At 61.4% G+C, this 21,480-nt stretch overlaps 3 protein-coding genes across 33 annotated transcripts in view; 1 reads left to right on the forward strand and 2 right to left on the reverse strand.

Annotated features, from left to right (window-relative positions):
* Window positions 1-4,751, reverse strand: part of LOC102148181 (USP6 N-terminal-like protein) — a 29,569-nt gene extending 24,818 nt beyond the window's left edge. For 5 of the 22 annotated variants that reach the window (XR_011424200.1, XR_011424201.1, XR_011424194.1 and 2 more), the window contains exon 1: window positions 314-569. The gene's annotated coding sequence lies outside the window, so the exon portion shown is untranslated. Of the gene's footprint in view, window positions 1-313; window positions 570-4,397 lie in introns of those variants that run through there. The other 17 variants (XR_011424196.1, XM_070230384.1, XM_070230393.1 and 14 more) reach the window with 9 other exon arrangements.
* On the forward strand, window positions 186-12,337 carry RNH1 (ribonuclease/angiogenin inhibitor 1). Of its 4 annotated transcripts, none has more exons than XM_023654829.2 (10): window positions 186-394; window positions 6,254-6,356; window positions 7,688-7,858; window positions 8,347-8,517; window positions 9,042-9,212; window positions 9,295-9,465; window positions 9,695-9,865; window positions 10,198-10,368; window positions 11,831-12,001; window positions 12,107-12,337. In XM_023654829.2, exons 2-10 carry the CDS (start codon window positions 6,271-6,273, stop codon window positions 12,192-12,194), a joined length of 1,371 nt encoding a protein of 456 aa, XP_023510597.1. In that variant the 5' UTR covers window positions 186-394; window positions 6,254-6,270; the 3' UTR covers window positions 12,195-12,337. The 4 variants fall into 4 exon arrangements, with proteins under 4 accessions (XP_023510597.1, XP_070086466.1, XP_023510598.1 ...); XM_070230365.1 differs by having other exon boundaries at window positions 235-357; XM_023654830.2 differs by lacking the exon at window positions 186-394 and adding an exon at window positions 517-703.
* A 1,858-nt stretch (window positions 12,338-14,195) lies between these two features.
* The window catches only part of PTDSS2 (phosphatidylserine synthase 2), a 30,286-nt gene continuing 23,001 nt past the window's right edge, over window positions 14,196-21,480 (reverse strand). For 5 of the 7 annotated variants that reach the window (XM_001489091.7, XM_070229048.1, XM_070229046.1 and 2 more), the window contains 8 exons: window positions 18,132-18,266; window positions 17,411-17,461; window positions 16,813-16,926; window positions 16,441-16,559; window positions 15,886-16,000; window positions 15,668-15,813; window positions 15,388-15,573; window positions 14,196-15,144 (listed from right to left, as the gene is read on the reverse strand). In XM_001489091.7, coding sequence (XP_001489141.3) covers window positions 14,943-15,144; window positions 15,388-15,573; window positions 15,668-15,813; window positions 15,886-16,000; window positions 16,441-16,559; window positions 16,813-16,926; window positions 17,411-17,461; window positions 18,132-18,266 — 1,068 coding nt within the window. In that variant the 3' untranslated portion in view covers window positions 14,196-14,942. Of the gene's footprint in view, window positions 15,145-15,387; window positions 15,574-15,667; window positions 16,001-16,440; window positions 16,560-16,812; window positions 16,927-17,410; window positions 17,462-18,131; window positions 18,267-21,480 lie in introns of all 7 variants that reach the window. The other 2 variants (XM_005598405.4, XM_005598406.3) reach the window with 1 other exon arrangement.

Here is a 21,480-nt window from a genome sequence, read left to right on the forward strand (position 1 = left end):
CCGCACCCCAACCGGTCCGCACGCAAGTCGCAGACTTCGCCCCGCTAGGCCCCGCCCCCGCCCAAGGCCCCGCCCCCTATGGCTCAGCCCCTCCCCCCGCCCGTCCTGACGCGACAACCAGACCTCGCCCCGCTAGGCCCCGCCCCTGCCCTAGACCCCGCCCCCTATGGCTCGGGCCCGCCCCCGCCAGACGCGACTCGGCAGCCAGACCACGCCCCGCTTGGCCCCGCCCCCGCCCTGCCGGAAGTAGGCCGTTTCCCCCCTGGTCTCCAGGCCACTGACAGTCCGTCGTCGTGTCGAGGTCAACCCTTACCGGCGCCGGCCTTGGTCGGGCCGGCTGTGGACGCACGCGGGGCGGTACTACGGCCACACTGCCCGGGGGAGAAGCCCGCTCGTGAGACGGGGCGTGGCGGGGGTGGGGGCTAAGGGGCGGGGCCGAGGGGGGCGGTCAGGCGAGGCGGGGCATGCGAGCCGGGGCAGCAGCGCCGCCCCGCGGGCGTCGGCGCGCCCCGAGGACGTCAGAGCGCCGAGAGCGCCCTCGCGCCTGCGCGCCCACGCCGGCCCGCCTCCCAGGGTACGCTGGGAGTCCCCGCGCGGAGCGCTGGTCTGCGCCTGCGTGGTCCGCGTCTTGGTGGTTTTCTGCGGTGCTGGTGTGAGGTGCGCCTTGAAACGCTGACCCATTGGCGCGCAGCAAGCTGCACAGGCAAGGACTGGCTCAGCCACACTTTATGCCCCAAATTGACTAACCCTCGACCTGTTGCCCCAAAGAATCGACCCCCTGGAAGGACAGCCCTGGCAGAGAGGAGTCGCCCACGGAGTTTTGGGGAAATGGTGGGGGTCTCGATGACGTAAGAGCGGAGATGGAAGGACACTCGCACGCGCTTCGGGTGGTCCCCACCCTCCGAGAGTGCCCGGGAAGGAGTACACCGCAGGCGGTGATGACGCGGAGCCCAGTGAGAGCTCGCGGCTGCCCCCGGTCACTCTGCCCCTGGAAGGTCACCGGACAATCCTGGGGGAGCTGGGTGGGCAGTTCACGGGGGCCAGAGAAGAACGGGACTGGGACAGCGCCTTGTGGGCCTCAGGGTCAGGATGGTCTCAGGGTTGGCCAAAATGTAAAAAGGGGGTCAGGCACTTTGTATTATTGGCTGGCACCAGCCACGGTACCCGCGCAGGTGTGGAGACACGCGGTGCGAGACAGCTCGTGGGCTTCTGCAGCATTTCCGGAGGGCAGTTTGGCGGCGTCTTGGAACCAGGCAAGCCCCGTCTAGGATGGGTGCCAGGAAGGTAACCACGTGTTAGACGAAATGTCGGCCTGTAGAGATGGGTTGACTAAATGGAATACAGTCAGACGGTGGCACAGAATGTGGCCACTAAAAGTTAGATTGTATACATATCTATTCCTAAGGGAAAAAATTTATATCAGCTCCATAATGCATTCGTTTCCTACTGCTGCTGTAACAAATTTCTACAGATTTGTTACTTTACAATTCTGGAGGTCAGAAATCTGAAATGAGCCTTAGGAGGTTAAAACCAGAGTATCCACAGGGCTGGTTCCTTCCCGAGCCTCCACGGGAAAATCCACTTCTTGGCCTTTTCCAGTTTCTAAAGGCAAGAAACTCCATCTTCAAAGGGCAGGCACCCCAACTTCGTGGTCACATGTGCTCGCTGATTTTGACCCTTTTGCCTCCCTCTTAATAACGACCCTCGTGATTACACTGGTCCTATCCAGGTAATCTAGGACAGTCTCCTCATCTTAAAATCCTTAAGTTACTCACATCCACAAAGACCCCTTTGCCATGGAAGGTAACTATTGACAGGTTTGGGGATTAGGACATGGACATCTTTGGGGGCCATTATTCTGCCTACCATTCCTAATACCTGATTTTTTATTTTTAAAAAGTGTGTATTGTGTGTACAGAGTGAGTAGGAGCAGATAAACAGATGTCAGAGCATTTGTCTCTGGAAGTGGGCATTCTAGAGCTTTTCATTTTCTTGTCTCTGTCTTCTGGTTTTTCTACAAAGAGCGCGTGCTGCTCATGTGACAATCACATTGGAACGCCAGTGCACCGAGAGGCACCTCTCCACCTCTTGCCCTCTGCCTCCCTTCGTCCTCCCCACCCTCAGGCTGCAGTGGCCTCTGCCAGAAACCCAAACCTCCCTCATTTTCCTGCATCCGTCAGCTGTCTTCACTTGACAACTTGACATCTTGAACCTGCTCAGGGGGAACTCATGGGTGGGGTTGTCTGCCCCTGCGAAGCCAGTGCACTCTACAGGGCCAATTGGTGGCCTGACCCCCTTGTCCACTGGCACCCAATGAGCTACACAAGCAAGAACCAACCCCACTCGCCAGATCTGCTCCCAGCTCTCCCCCCCCAATCTGTAGTGTGCTGCCCCCTGCTGGCCACAACGATTACGCCAGGTCTGCAGTGAGGGGTTTGTGAAACCACTTCAAATCCCCCTGCTGGCCGGCCACCATGGCCTCAGGCGTCGGCCACCCATGGCCTACTCATGCCTGGGAGGGCACTTACCTGACCTCTGCCCTGCTACTCCAGCACTCGTGATTCCCTTTTGTCCTGCATGGTTTTTGCTCCTTTGCACTATCCACATTCTAAATACTATTAATTTTTTCCCCCTGGGGAAAGATTGGTCCTAAGCTAACATCTGTTGCCAGTCTTCCTCCTCACGCCCCCCCCCCAAAGCCCCAGTACATAGTTGTGTATAGTTGTAAGTTCTGGTTCTTTTATGTGAGCTGCTGCCACAGGATGGCTGCTGACAGATGAACCATGGCGTTCTGTGCCCAAGAACCAAACTCGGGCCACTGAAGTGGAGCGTGCTGAACTTTAACCATGAGGCCATCAGGGCTGGCTGTCTTTCAATTTGCTTTCTAATTTCGTGGGTCCCCCAGAGCCCCTCGAGGGCTACGACCTGTCCCCTGCTTGCTCACCAATGTCACCCAAATGCCTAAAACAGTTCCTGGCACACAGTAGGTGTTCAGTAAGTGCAGGTTGAATTGATGAATGCTGCGCGATTACAGCACATCAGCAGCCTGCTCTAACTTGTGCACATGGCAGCAGGACGGCTTGAAGGAACACCGCAGCCGTGTGCTGGGAGCTGGCAGACTCCCGCTGCGGGCCAGGCCGGGTGCTGACTCCCGGGGCCACCTCGTAGGTTTTCGGAGGTGGTGCTATAGGGCTGTTCTGCGTGTCTAGGAAGGTTCACAGCGTGCCCTCGGCCATCCTCCCTGTCAGCAGCGGTGTTTTAACTGGCGGGGTGCGGGTGTCATAAATTACTCAGCCCCCTCCCACTGATGGACATTAGGCTGTTTCCAGGGCATGGTTACCGTGTTGCGAAGAGACCTTCCCACCGTGTCTAAGGTCCTCCGTGAGCGTCTCCTGATCCGTACAGAGAAACGGGTGCGTGCGTGCGTGTTTCACGTGGGCCCTGTCGCGCCCCTAGAGCCAACTGACCGTCCCATCCATGTCATCACGGCCACACACGGCGTCACTCTGTCCAGTGCGACAGGGAGAGGCTCGGGGGTCTTCTGTCTGCGTGCTGCGGGGGGGGGGGTAGGGTCTCGGGGTGGGGGGGGCAGGGGCGGGGCGTGGGGGGCCGGGCCTCCCCGCGGGCAGGCTTGTGCCCTGTTCAGGAGGCAGAGTTGAGAGGATCGGGGCCACAACGTGGAAAGTCACGTGGGGGCGCCGAGTTGGATCCCGGGCTCAGGGGAAAGCGGCGGGGGCTGGGCGCGCGGTCAGAGAAGCCCCGGGGCCGGGCCGAGCGGGGACAGACAGCAGCCCCGCCACCCCGGGGCCCTTGCCTCCGGAGACCGGCGGGTGGGCGAGCTCGCCACCCGCCCCTTCTCCGGGCACCATCCCAGGACGTGCCCCCGCCCCTTCCCGGGCCCCGCCCCCTGGCGTGGCTCCGCCCCGGCCCCGGCGGAAGCAGCGGCTCGGCGTCGGGTCAGCAGCAGCGGCAGCGCGAGGTGAGGTTCGGGGGTCTCGGGGCGTCCTCATGGTGTCTTCTGGGGGTCTCTCCCTGGCCTGGCGGCGTGGCGGGGGTCCCCGGGGCCAGAGCGCCCATCCCCGCCGCCCCCACGCCTCGCGGAGGTGACCGCGTCCGGGGTGGCCCGGCCGGGGGCGAGTGGGCCCCGGTTGAGGCCCCGGTTCCGATTACGAAGGTTGGGAAGGACCCGGCTTCTATCCTCCGGGCCGGGCCGGTCCTGCTGAGCGGCCCGTTCTCGCCCTGAAAGCATTAACTGGGCGCCAGTGTTCCGATCCTGGACCCTGGGGAGCAGCCCGGGCGGCGGGCCCGGTTCCCAGTGAGGCGCAGTCGTGGACCAGGGCCCCTGACCGGGGCTTGTGCGGAAGGCTGTCCGCTCGACATCTTTTGGGGGGTGTTACCTGTTTTCGTGGGGTTCTCAAAGGGATCGGTGGCCCGCTGGTTAAACGTCCTCCTAGCCCCGAGGCCCCGCCAAGGGGACACCCGAAGGTCTGCTCAGGCCTTCGAGGGGCGCTCGGTATGGGTTTCCTGTCCTTGTTAACCTCAAACCGTCTCAGGAGGGCTGGGCCCCTAACGTCAGACTGGATTCTGCGAGGGCGCAGCCTGGGGCAGCAGCATTGGGCTGAGGTCCTCGGCCCCTCCCGCCGCGGGGGTGGGCGGCGGCCGAGGTCAGCAGCCCTGAGCTCCCCCTCCTCATGCCGCTCCGGATCCCCCTCCAGCGATGCCGAGGATTCTGAGTCAGAGTTGGACTGACCACACCCTGGGCTCCCGGGGGCGGGGCAGACCCTGGTTCCTCGTGTGATGGTTGTGACTCTCGCCTGTTTCCTCGGCGGCCCTCTGCTGGACTTGCTGGGTGGCACAAGGGCCCCCTCTCTGCTCAGCAGGAGTGGAACGAGAGCCGCTTCCTGGGCTGGCCCTCCTTCCCACTCTGGACTCCCAGCCGGCTCTGGGCCCCCATCAGCATGGCTGCCGTGCCAGGCACTGACACATTCGAATGGGGCAGCGTTGTCAGGAAGCTGGGGGCTTCGGGCAGCAGGGAGCCTCACGTGGGCTTGAGTCATCCTGTTTGGCACAACCTTTCTAAAGGGCAGCTCCAATCGCATGATTTCCAGGCGGGGATCCTTTCTCTGCTCTCTGTCGCTCTTGAGTGAAACCCAGTTCCCTGCCCAGTCTCAGGGTCATGGTGCCCACAGGTTCCTCCCCTGCCGGCCCCACCTTCAGGGCCTCGGAAACACCCTTCCACAGTCAGCGCCCACGTGGGCTCTGGTAGCCCGTTTATTCAGGCTCTGAGCTCGTCCCCGCTGGGTTTCCAGGGCCTGTACCTGCTCTGGTCCAAAGGCCTTACTCTTGTCAGTCTGCCCGATGGCCTGTCTTCAGTGGCCTGGTCCCTGGGCTGACCCAGGTAGGGCAGAGGACATGCCCTGGCCTGTCCAGAGTCCCCAGCCCCCAGTAAGGGATCATGGAAGCAGGCTCCCCGAGTGGCCCCCTATGAATGCACGATCCTGAGTGCAGCCCCTGGGCCTGGGGTCCCCACCCCACCTGCTCTGTTCTGTCCAGGGTCCCTGTGGCTGGCTGCCTTGGGGAACAGTTAGCTGACCACAGCACCTGTCTCTCCTGCCCAGCTGCTTCAGGGCAGTGAGGCCTAGGCTCTTCACATCCTGGCGGGGGGTCTCTGGCTTTGTGGATGGCCTGGCCAGATGGGGCTGTGGCACTGCCTGCCCACCCAGCACAGCCCTCTTGTTCTCAGAGGGGAAAATAGGCTGAGCAGGAGGAAGGGTTTCCACAGCACTGCGCAAATGCTGCCTCAGTGCTCCCCCAACCAGGGTCTCCACACCACATCCAGGCCCAGGCTCCCCTCAACCCCTCCTTGCCCAGGCAGATGGGAGGTGGCGAGTGCAGGTCCCGGCACTCTAACGGGCAGGAGGTGCCCATGACGGCTGGTGCGGGAGGCCAGGAGGTGACTGTGGCCTCTGCTCCCACAGCCGTGTCCCCAAGCGCTGCGGTCCGTGGTGGCGTTTGCCAGGGAGCCTGGTGGGCGCAGCCTCCCTCTGCTCTCCCCCATTTTTACTCCTGGAGGCTGAGGCTGATAGAGGTGCTGGAGAAAGGGAGCACAGCAGGCCCTGACCCAGGGGGTGGCCGTGGCTTCTCCTGAAACGGGTCCTTGGGGTCCCATGTGGATGATCCCGCCGGCTGGATCTCTGGCCTGTTGGACCTTGAGAGAGTTTGGCTAGAACCTCCTCCTCTGCCTTCTGTCTAGAAAACCTTCCTCCCACCATGAACCTTGACATCCAGTGTGAGCAGCTGAGTGACGCGCGGTGGACGGAGCTGCTGCCTCTGATCCAGCAGTACGCGGTGGTCAGGTAGAAGGCATGCAGGGTCCCTGCGGGAGGTGCGGGTGGCTGGGGGTGGCAGGCGGGCTCCCTCAGCTGACACCACTAGTGGGCATGGTGTGCCCTGGAAGCACTTTACTTATGGACAGGCAGTGTAAATTTTGCATGATTTTCACGTGACAGAAAATGTTATTCTTCTCGTACTTTTGTTGAACCATTTGAAAATATAAACTCATTCCTGACCCATGCTGAGTGGGCGTATTTGGGCGGAGGCTCTGAGGGCAGGTGGGCAGAGCAGCCTGGCTCAGGGTCTCCAGCTCGTCTCCTTCCTCTGGGAATGCGGTGGCCTCACTGGGCTCTGTGGAGGCACTGCCTGTCCCACAGAGGGGCCCCTCTGCCTTTTGCCCTGCTTCCCCTGACGTCAGCGCCCCACCGCCTGGGGTACCCAGCATGGCCACTTTGACTGACTTTACCCCCTTTTCTGCCTGTGTCCTTTCCTGTGCCCGGTCCCTGCAGGGTCCCACATGGCATGTAGTGTCACCTCTCCTTGGCCCCCTCCCATCCACGATGGTCCCTGTCTCCCGCCTTGTCCTTGGCCATCTGACTCTTGAGTCTGCTTGCCCTCTGGAGAAAGTCCACCTGAGGTCTCCTTGTGCTGAGTCACACATTTTTGGCAACATAGAAATGATGTGTCCTGTCTGGCATGTCGTATTGTGGGGTGCACGATTGTGACGGCACCATGTGGTCGCCCCTGTGTCTATACAGTGCCTGCTGGCTCTCCACCATGAAGTTACTCTTTTCCCTTTGGAAGTGTAAATGTCTCGAGTGAGAGATCTCGAAGCTCTTCTCACACCTTGTTTCTGCTCAGACTCTTGCCTACTGATTTTAGCATCCATCGGGGGTCTCGCCAGAACAGTTATTACTGGGCTTTTGCCTAATTGGGGTTTTTAGTTTCTCTGTTCCTTCCACATTTATCACTTGTCATTCTGCTGGGAGCAAGAGCTGGCTTTCCTCCCCCCTGTGCTTGTTCACCGTTTCAGTCAATCGGGATGGACTTGATCCTGGGCTATCACCTAGTGCCATTGCCTGTCTCGTGGCTCAGTTGTCCATGCTGGCCGTGCCCCTCCCCAGCGCTGCCTCACAGCTGTGCCTCATGCAGCTTTGCTTTCCTTCCTAGAGGTAGAAGGAACTTTGCGCGCGTCCATATGCTGGTATCTTCTACAAAACTCACAAGAAGGTCCACACGCTTTTTCTGGTTCACTTTAAAATGTCTTGGCTGTGACCCACCTTGTTGAGTTCTTGTCTCACCGCTGGGTCACAACCTGCTGGGTGAAATGACCATCCGCGTGTCCTGTCCGTAGGCTGGACGACTGTGGCCTCACAGAGGTGCGGTGCAGGGACATCAGCTCTGCCCTCCAGGCCAACCCCTCCCTGACCGAGCTCAGCCTTCGCACCAATGAGCTGGGCGATGCCGGTGTGCACCTGGTGCTCCAGGGCCTGCAGAGCCCCACCTGCAAGATCCAGAAGCTCAGGTGAGCCTGCACAGGGACGTGTTCCCAGGTGCTCCCCCGCCCTGGGCTCGAATTTGAACCTGCCTGGGCGGTCCAGGGACGTGGAGACTTGTGGGTGGCTGCAGGAGGGGAGGAGGTCGCAGCAGGTGTCCAGGCTTTAGCCAGAGGCCCTGGAGCCTGGGGCTCCTCCCGTCTCATCCCAGGCCCTGCCCCAGCCCTGCCCCAGGCCTCTCCTCCCACCTCGTCCCAGACCCCTGCGCCTCGGGGCACTGAGGTGCATCCGAGCCCACTTACAGCCCCTCCCGTGCATTGCCTCCTGCTCTCTGTGCTCGGCCTGGAGACCCCAGAGCCCCGACTGGAGGAGGAGCAGGCGAGGCCGGGCTACGTGGTTCCCCGTGGGCATGGGTGCAGAGGTGGTGGGACTGCATCTGTCTTGCTCGCCTACTGCAGACGGAGGGGCGGCCACGCCAGGCTTGTGGGAGCCCTCCTGATGGCCAGGTGTGCTCCAGCCTCCAGAACTGCTGCCTGACGGAGGCCGGCTGTGGGGTCCTGCCCAGCGTGCTGCGCTCCGTGCACTCCCTGCGCGAGCTGCACCTCAGTGACAACCCACTGGGGGACGTGGGCCTGCAGCTGCTCTGCGAGGGGCTCCTGCATCCCCAGTGCCACCTGGAGAAGCTGCAGTGAGTGTGTGCCCTCCCTGGGGGTCCCTGAGATGCCTGCCCCACCCCCAGCCACACCCCGCCACCCTGCGCCTGCCCCGGGCAAGCCCCTCACTGCATGATGGGAACCTGCAGGTGCTTCTCCGTGACACTGGGCTCTGGCCCTCAGGGAAGAGCTGGCAGCTGGCCTGTGACCCCACACTTCAGTGTGGGGCAGCCTAGCCACCAGGAGCGTGCAGACGGGCTCAGCAACACTGGAAGGAAGCTGAGCCAGAAAGGCCCAGCTCAGGAGGCTGGGTATCTTCCTGAGTCCAGTGAACCCGGAGCTTGGGGTGGGGCTCGTGGTCAGTGAACAGTTTCCACGAGGCTCCAGGCGCTCACTGTCCAGGGAGGCAGCCTCTCAGGCACAGCTATGCTTCACTGCCCATCTGTTCTCCCGCCTCCATGGGCCTCACAGCCTGGGTGGGCGAGGAGACCCAGACAGATGCCCCCTCGGCTGGGACACTTTCCTGCAGGTGAGGGGCTGACTGCCCGCCTGTCCCCAGACTGGAGTACTGCAACCTGACTGCCGCCAGCTGCGGGCCCCTGGCTGCGGTGCTCAGGGCCAAGCAGGACTTCAAGGAGCTCACAGTGAGCAACAACGACATGGGCGAGGCCGGCGTGCGGGTGCTGTGCCAGGGCCTTGCAGAGTCAGCCTGCCAGCTGGAGACGCTCAAGTAAGTGTTGGGTGGTTGGGGGGCAGGGCGGCACTGCAGGCAGGGGTTCTCCCCAGCTCACGCGGCACCTCCTGTGCCCCAGGCTGGAGAACTGTGGCCTCACGCCAGCCAACTGCAAAGACCTGTGTGGCATTGTGGCATCCAAGGCTTCGCTGCGTGAGCTGGATCTGGGCAGCAACAAGCTGGGCGATGTGGGCATCGCTGAGCTGTGCCCTGGGCTGCTGAGCCCCAGTTCCCAGCTCAAGACCCTGTGGTGAGTTGGCCTCTGGGCATGGGGGCTGCGGGGGTCCGAATAGCTCTGCATGTGCTGTGTCACTCGCCCCGTCCCTGCTCCTTCTCAGGGCCATGGCCGTGGCCGTGGCCAGGTGGGCAAGGGGCTTGCGGGGCAGCTGGGTGAGGGGATGTCCAAGAGTGTTGCTGTGCTGCTGTCCGGCTGGCGTCCCCCTGGTGGCCCTGCAGTGACGCGCCCCCTCCCCCCCCAGGCTCTGGGAGTGTGACATCACAGCAGGGGGCTGCAGAGACCTGTGCCGTGTCCTCAGGGCCAAGGAGAACCTGAAGGAGCTCAGCCTGGCAGGCAATGCACTGGGCGACGAGGGTGCCCAGCTGCTGTGCGAGAGCCTGCTGGAGCCCCGCTGCCAGCTTGAGTCCCTGTGGTGAGTGCGGGTGGGGGGCAGACTGGGCCCCTGCGGAGATCAGGACACCCGAAGCGACCCCAGCAAGGAGGGAGATGGGCCAGGAGACTGGGAGAAGGGTGCTGGGGGCCAGGCCAGCTGCCTACCAGAGGGCAAGAGGCAGGCGTGAAGAGGGGACATCAAGGCAGGTGGCTGTGAAGGGGGAAGGCACCGTTTCCTTGGAGGGCAGGGAGGATGGTGGGAGGCTGAGCTGCCCAGAAGCCAGGCAGGAGCTAGGGGGTACCATGCTCCAGTGCACGGGGCCTCCCAGGGCACCTTGGAGGCGTGGCCCCAGTCCTGGTTTGTCCCCACAGGGTGAAGTCTTGCAGCCTCACAGCTGCCTGCTGCCACCACTTTAGCACGATGCTGACGCAGAACAGGCATCTCCTGGAGCTGCAGATGAGCAGCAACAAGCTGGGGGACTCTGGCGTCCAGGAGCTCTGCCAGGGCCTGGGCCAGCCCGGCAGCACACTGCGAGTGCTCTGGTGAGCATGTGCATGAATGTACGTGCACTTGTGTGCATGCACGTGTGATGGTGTGTGCATATTGCCATGCTGGCTCGGTTCTCATCCTAAGGGGTCAGGGCAGAGGTCCCAGCCCCTGACTGGCTCGTTCTCCTTCCTCCGTGTGGGTTCCCCCGTCTCTCTAGGTTTCCTCTCTGTTTCTCTTAACTATCATCCAGCAGCTTCCAGAACGGGGCCTGGAGAAGGTGATTCTTGGAGCAGGTGTTGGGGGCAGGCTGGCGTGTGCATGTGTGCGTGTACACGTGCACGTGCTGTGGTGCCCGGCCTCTGCGCCAAGTCTCCGTCCCTGGACCTCTGCGGCATCTGCTTTGCTGTGGCCTGGGGCTCAGTGCTCTTGGCTCCTTTTCTGTGCTGCTCGTGCCCTTGACGGTCTCTCATCCCCTTTCCATTTCCTTCTGGACAGACACGCTTGGGAACGCATCGTCAGGTCTTCTCTCCACTTGCTTTTCTTTGGGTTCTTGTTCTGTGTCGTCCCCCCATCAACTCGGTCTTATTTCTGCCGTCGTGTAGCTTGTCTGTTCCCGCGTGTCCCAGGCTGTGCCTCTCGGGCACTTTCCTGGGTGCAGGCTGGAGCACAGGGCTGAGAAGGGATCAGGAGCCCGAAAGGGATCCTCCAGCTTCTGCTGCCAGGATTGTGGGGGCGCTCTGGAGCCAGGCAGGGAGGAGGCTGAGGGTCAAGGTCCCTGTAGACACAGGGCTGCCTCCGCTGCCACATGGGGCGGGGCCATCCTCCGCCTCAGAGAGGCTCCTTGGCGTTGTCTTTGCCTCGTTGTCCTGCCACCCTGGGGGCTCCTCAGCCAGTGTCACCCCGACCCTGGTGAGAGTGGGTCTGGGGACCCAGCCTTCCTCCTGTCTGGGGCGTGTATCCGTGGCCTCCCTCTGGCCTGGAAGCATTCGTGCACTCAGGCCTCCTGTGCCCTCCACCCTCTCAGCTCTCCCCTTGGTGCCCCCAGGTGGAGAGGAAGCAAGGGTGGGTGGGAGGCCTTCTGGGTGGACAGCCAGCTCCACTGTGTTCTCCTGTTGTCCCCGTGTCCTCCACACCACTCCTTCCAGAAGGCCCTCTGGTGCTCTAAGTCTAGGATATGCCCAGCTCATGTCAGCCGGCGCCCATGGTGCCCACTAAGGGGAGTTCTGTGTGCGCCTCCCATCTTCAGTGGGGACAGCTGCCCGGGGCCAGCAGTCAGTTCAGGCCAGCAGACATCACGAGAAAACCACACGCCAAGGCTGAGATTTGAGGAACAGCTCCAGCCCTGGGGATTAGCACACCATGTGCAGCGTGTTTCAGGGTCTGTGGGTGTGGTGGTGTGTAGACCCCCTTACCATCCCGCACATGTGCAGATGGCAGCACAGGTCCAGGTCACTCTGTTGGTCAGTGGCAACCTGGGGCACCCTCTGTCCTAACTCCACCCTGCTTTCTGCCCAGGCTGGGGGACTGCGACGTGAGCAATAGTGGCTGCAGCAGCCTGGCCTCACTCCTGCTGGCCAACCGCAGCCTGCGTGAGCTGGACCTAAGCAACAATGCCTTGGGGGACCCGGGCCTCCTGGAGCTGCTGCAGAGCCTCGAGCAGCCTGGCTGCGCCCTGGAGCAGCTGGTGTAAGTGACGCATGGGTGGTGTGGCCGGGTTGCCGGCTCAAGCCGACCGGGGAGGATGGCGAGGCAGGTGGCACAAGGCCCACTCACTCCCTGCCTCCCATGCAGCCTGTATGACATCTACTGGACACAGGAGCTGGAGGACCGCCTGCAGGCCTTGGAGGAGAGCAAGCCAGGCCTGAGGCTCATCTCCTGAGGCCCCGCTCCTGACACTCCCAGATGGCCCCCTCCCTTCCCACAGGACCAGCCCCTGGCTCTAACTGAAGAGAAACGCTCAAATCAGCTTACTTCTGTGAAGAAATCTGGACACTTTATAATTATTAAAGCACTCTTTTGGCAGGAGGGTCTGTCCTTCTTCATGGGGTCCCCACAAGGCGCCTCCATATTGAGGTGCAATACTTTGTGAGCACTGTGCTGCCCAGAATCACCACAAATGTAGCAGCTTAAAACCACCTCGGGGCTCTAGCATGGGGCCTGCAGGCTGCCACTGGGCATTGGCCAGGCTTGGTTCCCAGGGGGCCACAGGCCTGGCCGGAGTTCCCATATCACTGGCAGATCCCACTCCTGCAGCTCCTGGAGGCCCCACCTAGACATCTACCTCCTCAGGGTCTGCAAGGACCAGGTCTTAGCCTGACTTCCCGTGTTCTGTCCTTGCAAGTGGCAGGAGCCTGGCTTGCCTTGGCCAGCAGTCTCTGGGGTTGTCGGTCAGCGGCTTGGCTGACAGCCTCCTATGTGGGATGGAAGGCCTGTTGAGCGGCTCCCTGGGCCATCTGCGGCTACAGCCTCAGGCCTCTAGATTGCTGGCACCAGAATGCTCTCTCAGCAGAGCCCAGGGCCTCTGGACCGGAGGGCAGGGCCCACCCTTGAGTCTAGCTGGCTGCGTCCTGCTGTGGGTGGTCAGCATAGGGGTGACCTGCCCTGAGTGGCACAATCGAGAGGGGCCGCTGCTCGGTGTGGCGCATGGGACACTCAGCAGCTTCCCAAGGCCCTGGTACCTGGGCAGCAGCTCTGGCTCGTTGCTACAAAGCCCTCCAAGCACCCAGGGTCTTGGTTTCTCCTACGATCCCCAACTAGAAGAAACCAGGACTCCGTGGAGAAACGGGCAGCCCCGGGTTTGGGCAGGAGGTGCATAGGGTGAGGCCAAGCGTCCACTGCCAGAACCCTGTCTCCTGAGACCAGTGGGGCTGCCCAGGCACAGCTGCTGGAAGGGTTCCCCACTGCCAAGCAGAGCCAGGGGAGCAAGGGTCACCACCACTGAGGGCCAGGGAGGCAGCTGCGGCCCAGCAAGGACCATGAGCAAGGCACCACGGACACCTGCCCAGTGACCCTCGCTCATCCTGGGAGTGTGAGCCTGGGTGGGGTTGGGGGCCCTGGAAGTGGGGAGATGGGTGGCAGCCCCAACCCCAGGGATCAGCACTCGTGCAGCACCGAGAACAGAACCAGCCTCCGGGTGGGGCACTGAGGCCCCACGTCCCAACCAGCTCTGGAGCCCGCCAGCCCAGCAGAGGGCAGCCACGGGACAAGGCCTGTGCTCTCAACACCAGGGCGACGCCAGCGGCAGGCAGAGACCTCAGAGGAGCCTTGAGAGCTGGGAAAGCACCCTGGGAGACTCACAGGAACTGCCCCATGAGCAAGCGTGGCTGCATCCTGGAGCTGGCAGGTCCGGGGTGGAGGTCTTCCCTCTGCAGCCAACGCCCCGAGGTTCAGCCAGTCAGGGGACAGGACAGGCCTCTGGGTGGGGGGTACACAGAGCCCCCTGGTCTACTCTCTCAACCTCTCTAGGTTTGAAATTCTCCCAAAAGACAGGTAAGGAGAAAAAGCTGAGCAAACAAGCCCTTCAAGGGTCCTCCCCCCAGGAATGGCGCTGGAGCGTCACCCTCACCAGTGAGCAGGGAACTGCAAATTCAGCGTGTTTTTCTGTGTGTGAACATTCTCGCTGTGGCTGTGGATGTGGCTGTCTCCCGCAGCCTGGTGCCCACCACCACCCACACCCCAGCTGGAACCGGCTCCTGAGCTGGCCTGAGGGGACAAAGAGCAGAGTGGGAGGCTGGGGCACCCTCGTGCCTGCTGGGTCGTCTGCCCAGGATGAGCGTCCAGGAGGAGCAGCTCCTGCCCACCGACTCCCCACCCTCCGGACGAGGTCTCAGGTGGGCAGGGGCCCACCCGAGGTCAGGGGGCAGCAAGGAGGACGCGGAGCTGCAGACTTTCATCATCGCTTTATTTGTTCTGTCTGCTCATGGAGATGACACTCCTCTTGGGCCACAGACACCCACGACCCCTCCTCCCGACCGCAGGCACCCGGCCGTGGAGTTTCTGACACGATGCCCTTGAGGGGCCAGCCTGGTGATCTCGGACCCCACACACACACGCCCTCCAGGTCAGTCACGTTAGATGAAGGCTCCGAAGACACACTCAGGGCTGCCCGCTTAGATCTGCCCCTTCTGAGCCATCTCTGGATGACCATCCTTCCCACGTGCCACCCGGGTGTCCAGCACGGACACCCCAGGGCCTCGGAGTGGCCCAGGGCCCACGGAGTGGAGAAAGGGGCCTTGATACCTCTGCCCGGGCCGGGCCATCTGGGCCCAGAGATCAGTGGGCTGACCGCACATGAAGGGGAAGGGGCTGACCACCCCTCTCTCTGCTGGGACTGGCTGGCCCAGGGCGAGCCCCATGACACCTGCCAGCCCGAGAGAAGCCTCAGCAACCAGGAGCATGGAGCACATGTGCGTGCCCCCATACACATGTGTGTTCACAGATGCCACATGCACACAGGCTGGAGAAGGGGACCCCCATCACCCCCTCCTCTCAGGGCCCCTCTGTGTGCACGAGAAAAAAGGAAAATAAAACCGCGAGGCCAAGGCCCACCAAGAGGTTCCTGGTGGGAACCCCACGAAGGACGAAGGGGACAGCACACCTCGGTTCCGGGCGGGTCCAAGGCGCAGCGTCAGTTCAGAGCTGGCACCCCCTCCATCTCGGCCTCCCCGGGTCCCTGGGGGTTGTCTGGGCCAGGCAGGGGGTCGTCCGGCCGAGGAAGAGGGTCATCCGGCCCAAGTGGGTGTCCGTCCATGCTGCCAACGGCTCTGCCCTGGTCTCCTCTGCTCTGCTGCTTCTGCCGCCGTGTCTCCTTGTACCTCAGGGTGATGTCTCTGGGGGTGGCAGGGGCCGTGTCACCACCAGCTGGCCCACGGTGGTCCCATGAGCCACAGCTCCAGGACTGAGGTGGCTGCTCCACAAGGGGAAGCTCACACAGCCGCAGGCCAGGGACCAGAGGGCTGGCAGGGGATGACAGAAACCACGCAGAACCCAGAGGCCAGGTAAACCCAACCCAAGAGATGGCTGGCACCCGCTGGAGCCATAGGGTACCCGCTCCCCGGGGCCACAGTGCTCACCGCAGGAAGAAGCGCCAGGCAGTCCAGGTGAGCAGGAGCACAGAGCCGAGCACCCAGCACTGGGCGATGTAGAAGGGCAGCGACAGCGTGAGCGTGTGCGGGTCATACTTCACCACGATGAGCAGCTCCGTGGCCGTGATGGCCGCCACCAGCCAGGCCTGCTGGCCCAGCTTCTTGTGGAGCTTCCTGCAGAGTTAGGGCACCAGGCTGAGCGTGCGGACCATGAACAAGGGGAGGCACGGGCCCCACCCCGCCCCACGCGCTGCCCCGCTGCGCTCACGGGTCATCCATGAAGTCGTAGATCTCCCGCATGGCCACGCCACCCACGTTCACAAAGAAGACCAGCCGCAGGAGGACCAGGTAGTGCTCGGGGGGCAGCCACAGCACGAACTTCAGGTAGAAGGTGTTCAGTTCTGCCAACAAAAACTGCGGGACAGAGGAGGGTGGGGGCGAGTCTGGCTGCCTGGGGGCCGCGCACGCGAGGCCAGCTGGCCTTACCACCAGGATGATGCCGCACACAGCCAGCCAGCGGCGCAGGCTGGAGGCAGGCTTCCACTCGAAGCGGACCCAGCTGTAGGGCGTGAACTGGAAGACGATCCTCTTCATCTTGCCCCTGGAACCACGGAGCCCGTCAGCCTGTGGCCGTACTCCCCTCACAGGGCCTCCAGGGGCTCTGAGCACAGGGCAGCACCCACTGGCTGGGGGTCCTCGCCCACCCACCCCCAGGCACCTGCGATGCATGGGAGAGAAGACCCCACTCCCCAGCGCCCCCCATGGCTTTTCCTGGACTGTTTCTTTCCTTTAAATTCCAAAGTAAAATAGAGTGCCTGCACCTACTACATAAGAAGGGCAGGGAAGGGACAAAGAGGAGCTGGTTAGAAGGGACGGGCCAATGCCATGGCCACTGCACAGGCCTTGCGGGTTCCCACGGGCAGCCCAGGGGCGACTCCTGGGTGGAGATGACAGGAGGAAGAATCCTCGTCAGTCGCCCCGCGTGAAAAGCGCATTAGAGGGAGGCCGGCCTGGGTCTAGGGGCCACTTCATGGGACGTACTTGTAGGTTGGAATGTTCCAGAGACCCTGCCACTTGTATGTCTTCAGGGACAGCCACTCAAGGGTCTTCATGCCGCAGTAGATGCCCAGCCCGTTGCAGACAAGCACGTCCATGATCCACTGCGGGGGGCCAGGCGGGAGGCAGGCTCCATGGACCCACAGCCCCAGACTGCCTTGTCTGAGGGGACCCTATGCCCCTGTCCCTCCCGCCATGGGCAGCCTGGGCCTTGGGACACAGGGCCTCAGAACAGGCAGGACGCTCCAGGACCCAGCCCCAGGCTGAAGCTTGGGAGGGGTGCCCAGCGGAGGCAGTTCCCACCCCCGGGGAGTCACCAGCATGCACGCGATCCCCACGTGATGCCATGGCACCTACGTGATCCCACCAGCACTCGCTGAAGTTGGGCAGCTGGTGCTCCAGGCTGTACTCGAGGAACTCGAACATCACGCTCACGATCATGCACATCCACCAGTCGCGGATCATGAGGGTCTGCGGGCGCAGCTAGAGTATCAGCCTCCTCGGAGCACAGCCTGGACACCCATGGGTGCAGCCCCTCCTGCCCCTGCCGCCCTCAGAGGTGACAGAAGCGAGGCATCGGCAGTGGCAGGTGCTCCTCCAGCTGCCTCGACTTAAGACTTTCAGGTGGCCACTTGTGTACCCAGGGCCTGAGGGCGTGGGCCCACATTCACCCTCACCAGGAGTGAGGCAAGGGTGGTGGCCAGTAGCCTCACGGGGGGTTAGTCTCCACTGTTCTCACTGGCCACCACAATGCCAAGGACAAGCGTGGGTCAGGGTCGGGGCCTGGAGCTCCCAGGCAGTTTACAGACCCTCTGGACAGCTTGCCCATCCTGTACCGCGGCCCCTGGGCCCTCACCCACCACTCAGAACCTCAAACTGTAGGCAGGAAACAGACCCAGAGCACAGGATGGGCCCAAAAACCACGGTGTCCCCACTAATGACAAGGTCACCCTACCTTCAGGTACCAGCCAAGAAAGTGCGCGGGCACGAAGCCGTCCAGCTTGTCCTATAGGTGACAGGACACAGGCCTCATGAAGGCCCTGCCCTGTGTACGGTCCTCACCCCCACGTTCCCTCACCTCCATGCTCACCCCCCCACAGCCCTGCCTGGAACCAGGAGGTACGGATGTCCCACTTGTCCCTCAGGGCCCTGGGGCCTCCTCTCCCTTGGGGAGCCCCCTCACTCCCGCATGTGCATCACTGCACCAGCTCCCACCCCGACAGCCCCTCTGAGCAGTGCCTGCCTGCCCCAAGGGGCAAGGCTGGGCTGCATGCACATGTGGCTGTGGGCGTGTGCAGACGTCACAGCCTAACCACCACAGAGAGCAGGTGCCCCCTCCACAGCCCCTCTAAACCGACTGGGCCGAGAGCAGGTGTTGCACTGGGAGGAGGGGTCGCGTCCCCACCTGTGGCTGCACGGCCCTCAGGGTTGTCCACACCTGTGGCTACACGGCCCTCGGGGCCCATACCTGCTCCAACGAGGCTGAGCCCGAGGGGAGCCCTGGGGCAGGCAGGAGGGAGGCCAGGCCTGCCAGGGACCATGCTGCCCCACCCCACGCATGTCTGCATGGTGACCTGGGTCCAGAAACATCCCCGCCTGTGGCAGCGCCTAGAGAGCACCCCCTCCTGGGAGAGCTCTGCCCTGAGTGCCCTAGCCGGCCGCCCCCGCGTCCTCACCCAGACGTTGTGGAAGGGGTCGCTCTCATTGTCCGCATCATAGATGAGGCAGTTTCCCCCGTAGTCCCTTTCTGGCAGTGGGACCCCTAGCCTGGGGTCGACATACTTCAGAAACTGGCGGCCGTCCTGCACGGTCTGCAAGCCCAGAGCCCCAGTTAGTGTGACCCAACGCAGGCACCCACCTCTGTCGCCGACACCTCGAGGCTCACACGTGGGACAAGGTTTGCAGTGTGCGGCGACACCTCCAATGACCGTGAGGGCAAGCACACGTCTCAGCAGCCTCCCCTACTCAGGGCTGGGTGGACCGGGGGAGTCCCAGGTCTGAGGTGACGCTCCATACCCCATGCCCCTAGCACAGCACCGCATGGGGTCACAGGTGCGCCTCCGAGGGAGGGGTGGGGTGGCCAAGCACAGGGTGCAGGCACAGACCACAGGTCTCACTGCTTCCCCTCCCCACGTCCGTTCAGGGCCCAGACCCCCCTGAATCGCCCTCTGGGACACTCCTTCACACAACATGGGGACAGCCTTTCCCAGACATGCTGACACCAACACCAGCCAAACGCTCCTCCCAGCCACAGGACAAAGGAGGCTTTTGGAACTGACTGACGGAGGAGGAGTCCCCCGAGCAGGCACAGCCTCACTCCTCCCTCCAGGCCCCCTCCAGCCACCCACGGGGGCCTCTGGTCCACAGAAAGGGGCCCCTGGACATCTATGCTCCTGCCCCGAATACCAGCCAGGGGACCAAGGGGGGAGGAGGATGGGGTGATGAGATGTCATCCGTGGCACATGTGGGCAGACAACACTCAGACCTGCACCCTGCCACATGACCGAAGCCACCTGAGCTAGACAGAGGCACTGCTGGTCCTGCAGCTTGACCCTCCCTGGCTGGGAGGGGTCTCTGGACGTGACCCTGAGATGGCAGCATCATTACTAACTAAAATTGCTCCACGTCTAGCTTGTAACCACAGGACCTGGGGCCCCATGAGGACAGCACCAACTCCGTGGGGTCCTGAGTCAGGAAATCAGGGCAACAGGGGTCCAGATTCTTGGACACTCGAGCACTGTGAGACTGAAAACTCGCACAAGTGTAGGCAGTCTCTGTCCCAGAGCGTCTCAGGGCCAACACAACCCACTGACGGCAGCTCCAGCCCTGGCAGCCCCGCTCAGACGGGCCCCAAGGTCAAGGCCAGGAGCCTCTGCTCCAGCAGAGGCCAGCGGTGCCCGTGACCCTCGGCCCTCCCTTGCTGATACAGCTCCCTGGGAGAGGACAGCAGCCTGTGGGAGAGGGACGCAGAGAAGGAGTGCCTCAGAGTGAGCGAGGGGAATCGGCTGCACTTACAGCCATCTGCAGACACACTGGTTGTACACACACGGCTCCATGCCATCGGCTGAGGGCCCAGAAGCAAGGAGCCCACTGCGCCCAGATCCTGGCTCCTCAGACTGTCCTCCAGTGAAGGAACCAGGGCTGCTTGGAGGAACAGCCGGTTCAGGGCCTGGGCAGGAGATGCCCAAGGTGGGCCTGGAGCATCTTGTGTGCCAGAGGGAAGCGCTCCCCAAAAAGTGCATTGAGGGGTTGTGCCAAAGGGAGAGGGGAGCCAACTGGAAGAGCTCCCTGTGGCCAAAGGAACAACATCAGTAATGGAATGGATTATAACCCAGAGTATAAGAGAGCCCGACAAGTCCATGCTGCTCCAGACAAGTGACTAAATACATTAATAAATGGTGGGGAAGACACAGTCTGCCAGGCACAAGGATTCCAAGTAATATGCAGATGCTCCCTGTCAAGGTGGGGTGCTCCACTCACCCCCTGAAGAGTGGACCTCCCCCCAGAGCACGGCATTGGGGGGACCTGGTAGACATACTCAGCCCAGGATGGAGATCAGATGTCAGCATCAACAGTGATGACATGTTGATCACATGAACTCTGACCCCGTCAAGTCATGAGAAAACACCACACAAATCCCAAGTAACCCTGACCCCAAAACCAGGAAAATCACAAACAATACCTCTTATGAGTATGGATGTAAGAATCCCCAACAGAACACTAGGAAACTGAATCCAGCAGGACAGAAAAAGGGTTAAGACACACAACTGAGGGAGATTTATCCCAGGAATGCTGAGCTGGTTCAAACGAGAAAATGCATCAACATCATACATCATATTAATAAAGGGAAAAAACCCACATGATCATCTCACTGGACACAGAAAAAGCATCTGACAAAACCCAATACCCTTTTATGATGAAACACCCAACAAATTAGGACCAGAGGGGAACTTCCCTCATCTGATAAGGGGCATCTATGAAAAAGTCACAGCTTCCGTGTCCTTCATGGTGAAGGACCGAGAGCCTCCATAAGGTCCAGACACGACAAGGCTGTCCACCTGGCCAGTCTAGGCGACGTAAGACTGGAGGCTCTAGCTGAGCAGTGAGGCAAGAGCAAGAACAAGACACAGGTTGGGAAGGAAGAAGTGAAACCTTCTCTCTGCAGATGACATGACCCTGTGCACAGAAAACCCACCAAACTACAGCAGGGCAGCTGGAGCTCACAGCTGCTCACAGGTGCAGCAAGGCCGCAAGACAGACCAATACAGAAATAAGCTGTATCTCTATTCACCAGTAATGAGCAAACCAGAGACGAACCGGAAAAAAAAATCCACTTACAACAGCATCAAAAAGAATAAAACACTCAGGAATAAAGGTAACAAAGAAAGTGAAGCCAGATTCTGAAAACTACAAAACGTTGCTGTAAGGCAACAAATGGGAATCCCACGTTCGCGGAGCAGCTGGATGCGACAGCCCCCACAGTGATGTGCAGACTCCGTGCAGTCCCTGTCAGAGGCCCACCCGCTCTCTTTACAGAAATGGAAAAGAGGATCCCAAAACTCATATGGAGACACAAGAGACCTACAAGAGTTACAACCATCTCGAAAAAGAGGAATAAAGTAGGAGGACTCACACTTCCCCATTCCAAATCCCACTTGAGGGCCGTTTACTAACCAGGACGAGGCCTATGCAAACGGTCCAGGCCACCAAACAGGGATGTCTGGGAACCATCACAGCCCAGAGGGCCCGAAGGGGGATCCTGGGGCAGAGAAGGGACAGTAGGGGAAAACAGAGAGAATCTAGAAAAGTAGAGATCTTGATTAATGATCATGTATTGATATTGGCTAATTGTAACAAATGTCATATTAATGTAAGATGCTCATAATAGGGGAAACTGGGTGCAGGATTTACAGGAACTCTGTACTAATTTCACAATTTTGTGAATCTGTTTTAAAATAACAAAATGAAATATTGACCATAAAAAAAGAAACCAAAACAAAAGCCGGCCTCCCAAGAAGATACAGA

The sequence above is a fragment of the Equus caballus genome, chromosome 12 (genome assembly GCF_041296265.1).
Source record: "Equus caballus isolate H_3958 breed thoroughbred chromosome 12, TB-T2T, whole genome shotgun sequence".
Classification (NCBI taxonomy): Eukaryota; Metazoa; Chordata; class Mammalia; order Perissodactyla; family Equidae; genus Equus; species Equus caballus.